Consider the following 9,316-nt stretch of genomic DNA (forward strand, 5'->3'; position numbering starts at 1 on the left):
AGTAGTCATGTTCCAGGTGTGTATAAGTGGCAGAGTTGGGGTTCTTGGGAAGTGTAATGGATATTTTATCATATTTATGTGTGTGTTTTCTTTGTCTAGAAACTCTATAAAAATGCCTGGGAAGTCAGCAAGCCCATTGGCTATACTTTGGATGAGAAATACGTCCCGCTTGTTGGAGCGAAGCGTGCGAACTACATAAACAGTGAGGTCAGTATGGATTTTCCATTCTTTCTCTTTTTATTCCCCTGTTTGTTGTTAAAACGAACTTTAACATTTCCACGTGAATATTTTGCAGCTTAAATATAAGGAAATCTATGAGAAGCTGAAAGGCCATTACCTGGCTGGGAAGGAGATTGGTGATTTCCCCAGCGTCATTCATTCGTTAGCGTTCCAGAAAATGAGGAGCGCGGTAAGGAGCACATGAGTCTTTCTGCAGTAGTTTCCATTTTCTTTGCTTTAGTGCAATATTTTTAAATATAAATATTGCAATGCTTAATAATATCAGTAGAAGTGTTTTTACAACATGCTTATGTTTCCTGAACGGTTATTTTGTATGTGGGTTGGATAATTGAACTCGAAATTATTGAGGGGATTAAGAAGGGATTTGTTTAGCTATTAGACATATTAGAATAGAGAAAAAACCTTTTCTCTGTTTCAGTTTAGGAATCTGAGCAGTCAGAGGTACCACATGGCTTGAGATTCTTTTGTATTACAAAAAAACCAGTGTTAACTTTGAATTGAAATAGGAATTTAAGAATGGGAAAAATAAATGCACTCTTGGTGTTTTGTGATTCTCACCGCTGTCTCATTCAGCGTGCCATACAGGGCATAAAGTCGGTATAATCCCAGATATTCTGTCTTCATTCAGACAAGGAGATTGAACGAGGTTTAAAACATGTTTGTAGCCTGTGACTTTTTGTATCTGGAAGTCTTGTTAATTTTCTCACCAGCTGTTAAATCTGCAAGTGAAGAAGGTCATTCTTGTCCTTCTAGAACCTCATCAGAGGAAATGGTGATTAATATCAAAGTTAAGATTTCATCCTCTTGAATCCCATGGGAGCTTAGCTACTAAGCCCAGAAAGCATGCCTCAGATTATGCTATAACCTGCAGCCTGTTAGAGTCAAAATTACCCAGAAAATCACTATTCTCTCTTCTTGCCTTTGCCTTTTCCCCAAACTTGCCTTTTCAGTTGGCCTACAGAAAGAATTATGAAGACACCAAAGCAAACGTCCATATTCCAAGTGACATGATGAATCACGTGCTGGCCAAGAAGTGCCAGCACATCCTCAGTGATCTCGAATACCGAACTTACTTCCACCAGTGGAATTGTTCCCCTGAAGAAAATGATGTTATTCAAGCCAGAAAAGCCCAGGAAATTTTGAGTGACGTATGTGTTTCATATCCTTGTTTGACATTTTTGTAGCCTTTCGTGTCGTTTTTTCCTAAGTTATTTAAATATAAAAAACTTTCAGATCTCTTTCATAGTGTTTAAATATGAAATTAATAACTGAGTTACTGAATGAGCCTGGTTAAGATTCAGTGGCAACCTTTGTCACCGACTTTGCACAGGTGGAAGATACTGAATATTGAGAAGAAACAAACACTGCTTTCTTCAAGCAGAAGGCAAGTTTCTTCCTAACTTAACAGCCTGTTTTCTTCCTTCTAGGTGGTGTATAAAGATGACTTAAATTGGCTGAAGGGGCTTGGATGTTATGTCTGGGATACTCCACAGATCCTACATGCTAAAAAATCATATGACCTCCAGAGCCAAGTAAGCAGGTTTTCCTCAAAAAAGTTAATATTTAAAAGAAAAGATTTAAAGATAATTTTAAAGATTATTTTTTTTCCCTGTCATTTGTGATTCGCTGGGACTGACACCTGTCCTACTCCAGAGCAGAATGAAGTAATTCCTATTACATCAGCAATATTTTGTTCAAACTATTATAACATCTTCTTTTGGTTTTGTCTGGTTTTGTTATTGCAGAAGCAGAAAACTTTGGAGAATGGAAGGGCAGCAGGGTTGTGGTTTTCAACACTAAGAAGATAACATTTTGTCTTTCTGTTTGCCTTGCTGGTTGTACTCTTAGCCAACTAGATAGTGATGTGTGATTTTCATTATTCCTTGCTTTATACTGGCTATATATTAATTATTTCTTTAATACAGCCTTTCACTTTTAAAGTTAGTCTTAACTGAGCCATAATCCTGGTCCTCAGCTGTCCAGAACTGATTTTAAAGGAAGCTGGCAGGGAATTTCCTGGCCATTTTCAGCATTAATGTTTGGTTTGTTTTGTTCTGTTTCCTTAGATAAAATACACAGCTGCAGGAAAAGAGAATTTCCCGAACTTTGGTGTTGTTACCGACACACCTCTGTACGTGACGGCGGTGCAGAGTGGTGTCATTGCCAGTGATGTGAGTCTCCCCACGTTTTCTACTCAGGCTTTTCCCCTTGTGCCTTTTTGAGGCTTGAAACAAGTTAACTAAGTCTGTGTTTCTTCTTACAGGTGAAATACAAGGAAGATTACCACAAAACTAAGGACAAGTATACACCTGTGGCTGAAACAGTGGATTCTGAAAGAGTTCAAAATCTGAAACATCTCTTTAGCGATGTAAGTGTTTCTACACTTGTTATTTTCTCTTCAGGTGCTACTATGTGGGATTTTTGTTTTATTTTGTTTGTTCACTCTCTTTGAAGTTAAACTTCCAAAGATGGAGTTTATCAAAGCCAGTGATAGACGTCTGCATTGATTGAGTACTTGGAAGATACAGTATTTCAGACAGAGGGCTTCTTTCCTAACTGTAGTTCCAGTCTTGTCAAAATACACGCATTAATAAATGGATTCTCTGAAGAAAACTGCACCTGAACCAAATTAAGACCTTGTATGAGAATGGACATGAATAGTTAGAAAGCGTTTTTGTCACCCTTTATGTACACTGTCAAGATTAAACCAGTGTACAGCCTCTTGATTATTAAATAATAGATATGGTATGATATTATATGAGCTATATATGAGATGATATACAGAAGGGCTTTTGATTTCTATTGCTTGTTGGTTATTACCCAGAAGAAGAAATCTTCCATTCACAGAGACTTTCTATTTCCCCACAGAAAATCTACAAGGAAGCCTGGGAGAAGGTGAAAGCGACCGGGTACATAATGCCCACTGATGCTGTGTCCCTAGCACGTGCTAAAGAACTCAAGCATAATGCCAGTATTGTAAGTGAATAAAACACTTTTTAAAATCAGATCATAAATTCTAGCAGTGAAATCCTTCATGCCTTGCGTATACTCTAGCTATAAAAATGGGTTTTAAAAATTATCTTCTATTTCTAATTGAGATATAATATGCATCTGTACATAATCAGTTTCTGTGATAATAATTTGGATAACAGATACTCCTTTGCTGCTTCTTTTCATGGAAAAAAGTCACATTACATAGTAATAGAAACTATTTCTTTTTAAAGTCTTCTAGTCATCTGTTGTTATTTTTACAGCATGATAGTTATGATGTGCTTTCTTTGCCATTTAAATTAAAATAGGAAAAAAAATCCTGCTTTGAAGGCTTTCTCTGCTTGTTAGACTCCAACTAAATATTTTGCTTACTGATGAATTTGGTTCCAAAACTACAATTGACTCACTGGAGTCAGTTATTTGTTGCCTTTCTTTGCATCTGCTTAGGTAAAATACCGAGAAGAGTATGACAAGTTTAAAGCGCTGTACACGCTGCCCAGAGGCGTTGAGGATGATCCCAATACAGCAAGGTGCCTCAGAGTTGGAAAACTTAATATTGATGTAAGTGGTGTTTCCTGGTGTGTGTTTTCCTGATAAAACCACCCATATCTCAGAAGAGGCTGCTCAAAGGATCCACGTACCTTCATTCACATATCACATTTCCACCTACATTTGGCAGTGTCCAGTGTTTGCTAAATTCTATAATATACCTGTAAATGTCTTTTCAAGCTTGTGACTCAACTGTTGAATTGCCTACGTGCCTAAACTTTTAGTGTAATATGTTTATGTGTAAAGCAAAGCACGATGTAGTCTTTTAATATAACTCCTTTTAACACACTAGTACAATTGAAATTTGACAGATAGTGTTTTATCACCCTTGTGAAGGTCCTGCAAATTGTTTTTAGAGCAGATTGGTAGATTTTAGTCATAGCCAAAGCGATTCATGGATTTCATTCCATGAAAATATCCATAATTTTGCCTCAAATTTATCAACACTTTATGGTTCACACTATTTGTCAGTGTTACTAATGTACTCCTTTAACTCTGCAGCGTCTGTACAAAGAAGTCTACGAAAAGAACAAAGCCAAAATCCACATTGTTCCAGACATGGTAGACATAATTTCTGCTAAGGATGCACAGAAGAAGATCAGTGAAATCGATTACCGCACACATCTCCACGAATGGATCTGTCTGCCGGACCTTCAGGTCAATGCCCACGTTCGAAAAGTGACCGATCAGCTCAGTGATGTAAGTCCACAAACCTTGTGTTCGTGGCTCACTTTTTAAGAAGATTCTTGTGTTTATGCTTGGTTAGAGGAAATGATTTAGCAAGAACTTAGTTGGAGCACTCCAAATTTGCCACTTGACTCCGTTGCATTACACACTGCTAAAGAACATCTTTGTTATGTTTTAATAACACGTCACTAAGTGCATAGTTGAGATGTGGCTTAGTGTGCGTAATTTCAGTGTTATCGGTGTAGACATTACAGTTCTACCAGTTTAGCCATCCCTGTCTGTAAATTGTCTTTTATTATTTGGTTGCTTAAGGTGTTGAAACGTTGGAAGTTTGAGAAAATCTTGGTGGTGTGAGGCTACCATGGACTTGCCTTGCCTAGGTCAGCCCAGGAGTAAGCCAGCCATCTGTCAGCAAATCATTGCCCAGTGGGATATTCAAGTAGTTTTCTTAAAAAGCATTGGACTTTTTAAATTTATTGGCCAAACTGAAGCAATGGAGAATAATTATTTAAATTGCAAAAGGAATTGTTTTGATTTTCTCATACAAAAAAAAAGGTAAAAACATTGCAAACCTTACTTGCCATCATTTGACGGTTGTGTTTCAGACTGAGTTAGCAGTAAGGGATTAAATCCCAGTGGAAGTCTTACCGATTGCTTCTTTCCTCTGATGCCTTAGGTGGTTTACAAGGATGACCTCAACTGGCTGAAAGGCATTGGCTGCTTTGTTTGGGACACTCCTGAAATTCTCCACGCCAAACACGCCTACGATCTTCGCAGTGATGTGAGTGGATGTGTTGGTTCTGCTTCTCACTCCTTTTCACTCCATTCTACTAAAAGGATGGAGTAGCTTTACTCTACTCCAGATATAATCTGGAAAATGTTGTATACTCTTTACTGAAATATTAATTAATCATATATGGTTATTAAAACTTTGCTGCTCTAGAAGTAGATATTGTCAGGTTAAATCCCATTCATGAAAGCATTAAGCATATGTTTAAATACTTGTCTTAGAAAAACACCTAAAATGTTAATTCCTCATTCAGAACCCTTGAAACAAAGCAGAAATTACGCAGAATTCTTATTAAAAGTATTTTGATGATCATTTTGTGATTCCTTTTTCTCCTCTCAAGATCTCATGACACATCTTTAGTTTGAGATTAAGCCATTAAAATGGGAGAATAATCATTCTGGTTTTCGAGAACGTATGTCCCTTCATAAGTTCTGTAGCAGAAGTTTGGTGGATATTTATCTTATTTATCTTATGATACATATGCCGATTCTATGAATGAATATGGACATTTCCTAATATTTCTTGATAAATCTTATCAGCTGTTCTTACCTAGTGAGGTGCCATGTTCATTTATTCAATCCTAATTGGAATACACTTCCTATTTGGATGCTGTTTCACTAATAGAATAGTTCTGTAATAAAATATAGTAAATATAATAAAGTCAATTAACAATGACTAGCCATACTAATTAGAGCTCCCGAATTTCTCTCTGCAGATTAAGTACAAATCTAAGGCAGAAAAAATGAAGAATGACTACACTATGGTCACGGACACTCCTGTCTATGTCCAGAATGTCCTCAGTGGCTTGAATTTAAGTGAAGTAAGTGTTTGTATCACTTTTCACCCCCAACATTGCACGTGCCATTACCTCACAAGTTCTAGAAATATGACTTTGAATAATTTCTTAATAATTTCGTTTTGATCATTTAGTCATGGCTGGTTATCTAACACTCATTGCCTATGTTTTTATTAAGATACGAGAACACAATCACTAATTAATTGCCTGAATAAAAACCAATCCCGTTTTTTAGGAGAAATTCCCATATGGGTGCAGACAATACATATGGTGAGAGAACACGACAATTAGGGCTCTCCTCTAATTACTTTTTCTCTTTCTCAGGCAGTCTATCGTGGTGAATATATGCACAACATTAGAGGCAAAATGATCCCTACTGATAAAACAGTGGATTTGGAGCGGGCACATCATGCGAACAAAATACAGAGTGAAGTAAGTATGGAACTTTGGGGTCCATATTGTTTCTGATCTTTAAAAAGCAAATTCTTTTAAAGTGAAGTCTTTAGCTTTTCAGATCAAGAAGGCAGATTTCACTACTCTAAAATGAAAGTGGGAAAATGTCCTCAGTTAAGCTACAAGTATGCTTTATAATGCAGACACGGCGGAAAACTTTTGCCAATCGTGTTTAAGAGATTTCCTGTGCAGGTAACAAACACTCTCAAATATTACTTGCAGTTGTCACAAACGCTCTCTTTGTCTCTTCCCTTGCAGAATTTGTATCGCTGGGCTGGTGTGAAGGCACTCCCGACTGGATACAGCCTTCCCTCAGACACCCCTGGCTTTCAGCATGCTAAACACGTCCAGTACATCGGCAGCGATGTAAGTAATGACCTAAGTCCTCCAGGAGTCACAAGAGATATTTGATGCTCACCCTGTATGAGACAGTTTGAGACAGTTATTTGTCAGATACAGGATTGCTGGTCAGAGAGCAACAAGAGTGGGGTGACTGCACACGCATGCCCGAGACAGGAACTGATGGTGACCACAGCATAGGCAGTGACATCCTCATCCAGGGTGATGTCCCACTGTATCTGAATGAGGTGGGCAGAGCAGGGTGCTGGTCACAGGTTGCACCAACAGCCCCAGGCAAGGGGAGGAACCAGGGCCAAGGTCCAGTCAGGAGCTATGGAAAACAGAGCAGAGATTGGAGATAACCTACCTACAACATAGGTAAGAGGTAAATCCAGGAGACAGGGCTAGAGACAAGTTACCCATAACATAAGACCAATGTCCATCCAGGCAATGAGGATAGAGACAGGGCTGAAGACAGATGTGCTTACAGCAATGCTCAGGCAAGGCCTGACATCCCAGGTGTGGTTAGTCAGGGCAATTAAATCTATTAGTGCACTCAAGCCCCAACATTGACAATGTTTGCCTTAACAGAATTTAAATGTTCCCAAACTCTGTAATTATCTGAAGCAATTACTGTCAAAATATAAATTTCCTCAGGCAGATGCAAATACCTTATTAGATGAAAGAGAAATTTAAAACGTTATTAATCTTGGGCCACGTGACAAAGGTAAAAGTAATGATGATGTGTAGTGTATTTAACTCTGAAATAGCTACATCTCGCTTGTTTCTCTCTAAAAATCTTGCTCTTTATACTGCATAATCACTGTCAGAACTGCAGTGTAAGTAGAATCCAAATTGAATTTAATTTCCTTATGTTTGTCTTCCTTTTTCCTCTTTATAGCTGAAATATAAAGAAGCCTATGAACACATGAAAGCTAAGGGTTATACTCTGGGACCTAATGATGTTGGGTTTGAAAATGTGAAGAAAGTGAATCAAGTCATTAATGAGGTACAGTAAATATATTTATTTGCTTTCAGTTGTATTTGTAGTGCCCAAAATAGGAATGATGGGAGTATGTTGACTGGGAAGGTTGTAGAGTCCCTGCTCTTTGAGGCTTTTAAGAGCAGTTTAGAGAAATATCCATCAAAAATTGCAAGGGATCATTGAGCTGGGCTTTTTAAGGTTCTTGATAACTGTTACCATGATATAAAATCAGTTGTGGCCTAATTCTGTTAACCAGTCTGCTGCTACTTGATTGCATCTGTATGACACTGGATCTCGATAGCTTTAGGTTTTATATATAGGTACATATTTCCATGTCTGTAGGATTAGAATATCAGATTCTCCTTGTATTAGAGATGCTGCTATCAAAGACAATTGTGGAAAGTTTTTGCCTGGTTAGAGAATAAGTTTGTTTCCTTTTCTCTGGTAGTTATATAATACCTAGCAAAAATCCTGCCCTCAAAATAGAAGTATTCACACTCTGCCAAACTGCTTGCCGTTTTAAGTTTTTAACGTGTCAAATGCTGTCTCCTTTGGTGCAGAGGTTGTATCGGGCCACATACCACAAGTACAAGGACAAGATTCACACCACTCCAGACACACCAGAAATCCGTCAAGTCAGAGCAACGCAGGAAGCTGTCAGTGATGTATGTGTCTTCCTAACATTGAAAAAACCACCAAACGCAAGAGATACCGAATATTCAGCGTGACCAAACATGTGAAATGCTGGTTTTTCTTTATCTTTCAGCTGATCTACAAGTCGGATTTCTTTAAGATGCAGGGACACTTGATTTCCTTGCCGTTCACTCCTCAGGTGTTGCACTGCCGCTATGCTGGGGACATCACAAGTGATGTAAGCAACTTCTCTTAAGATACCTGGTATTTGAATACAGCAGCCCTAATGCTTTTATACTGAAAGTGGACTTTGGCTTCTATCATTTGCATTCTTTTCTGTAACAGATAAATTCTTTGTCACTGTGTTTTGGGACTGATTATGAAATTATCCCAAAATTTAGCTTTCAATTGTTCTTTTTCTAATTGCTTCTTAGAACAAATACAAAGAGGATCTGAAGTGGCTGAGGGGCTTGGGTTGCTTCCTGTATGACACTCCTGATATGGTCCGAGCTCGTCAGCTGCGTAAGCTTTGGGTAAGATTTTTCTTCTGAGAATCATGTAGAACAAAAACTGATTTATTTACATGCAGGCTAAGTATTTCCAGAAAGTTAAGCGCATGAAAATAAGTAAAGACTTAAGACCAAATTTCTTGCCATGCAGTTGTTTCAAAGTACTGTTAGGTTACACTCTAAGATTTTATTTACTACTGAGGATACAAAAAGCTTCCTAAGTAATACTGCTTTTCTTTTCCCAGTCTCATTATGTATACACTGATACAGCAAAGAAGATGTGGGCTAAATGCAACGTGGTATTGGATACTCCTGGGTACAGAGCGGGTCAGGAACTAAAAACC

At 38.0% G+C, this 9,316-nt stretch overlaps 1 protein-coding gene across 1 annotated transcript in view; it reads left to right on the forward strand.

Annotated features, from left to right (window-relative positions):
- NEB (nebulin) overlaps positions 1 to 9,316 on the forward strand; it is a gene marked incomplete at its 5' end in the record, with an annotated part of 55,314 nt that overhangs the window by 7,435 nt on the left and 38,563 nt on the right. Inside the window, 18 exons of the mRNA XM_010187669.1 lie at positions 100 to 207; positions 296 to 409; positions 1,191 to 1,388; positions 1,668 to 1,772; positions 2,307 to 2,411; positions 2,504 to 2,608; positions 3,109 to 3,216; positions 3,679 to 3,792; positions 4,282 to 4,479; positions 5,144 to 5,248; positions 5,973 to 6,077; positions 6,378 to 6,485; positions 6,765 to 6,872; positions 7,747 to 7,854; positions 8,391 to 8,495; positions 8,597 to 8,701; positions 8,898 to 8,996; positions 9,218 to 9,316. The exon at positions 9,218 to 9,316 is cut by the window's right edge and continues 1 nt beyond it. Of these exons, the coding sequence (XP_010185971.1) occupies positions 100 to 207; positions 296 to 409; positions 1,191 to 1,388; positions 1,668 to 1,772; positions 2,307 to 2,411; positions 2,504 to 2,608; positions 3,109 to 3,216; positions 3,679 to 3,792; positions 4,282 to 4,479; positions 5,144 to 5,248; positions 5,973 to 6,077; positions 6,378 to 6,485; positions 6,765 to 6,872; positions 7,747 to 7,854; positions 8,391 to 8,495; positions 8,597 to 8,701; positions 8,898 to 8,996; positions 9,218 to 9,316 (2,097 nt within the window). The remainder of the gene's footprint in view (positions 1 to 99; positions 208 to 295; positions 410 to 1,190; positions 1,389 to 1,667; positions 1,773 to 2,306; positions 2,412 to 2,503; positions 2,609 to 3,108; positions 3,217 to 3,678; positions 3,793 to 4,281; positions 4,480 to 5,143; positions 5,249 to 5,972; positions 6,078 to 6,377; positions 6,486 to 6,764; positions 6,873 to 7,746; positions 7,855 to 8,390; positions 8,496 to 8,596; positions 8,702 to 8,897; positions 8,997 to 9,217) is intronic.

Source organism: Mesitornis unicolor, unplaced genomic scaffold (assembly GCF_000695765.1).
Source record: "Mesitornis unicolor isolate BGI_N332 unplaced genomic scaffold, ASM69576v1 scaffold34850, whole genome shotgun sequence".
In the NCBI taxonomy this organism is placed as follows: Eukaryota; Metazoa; Chordata; class Aves; order Mesitornithiformes; family Mesitornithidae; genus Mesitornis; species Mesitornis unicolor.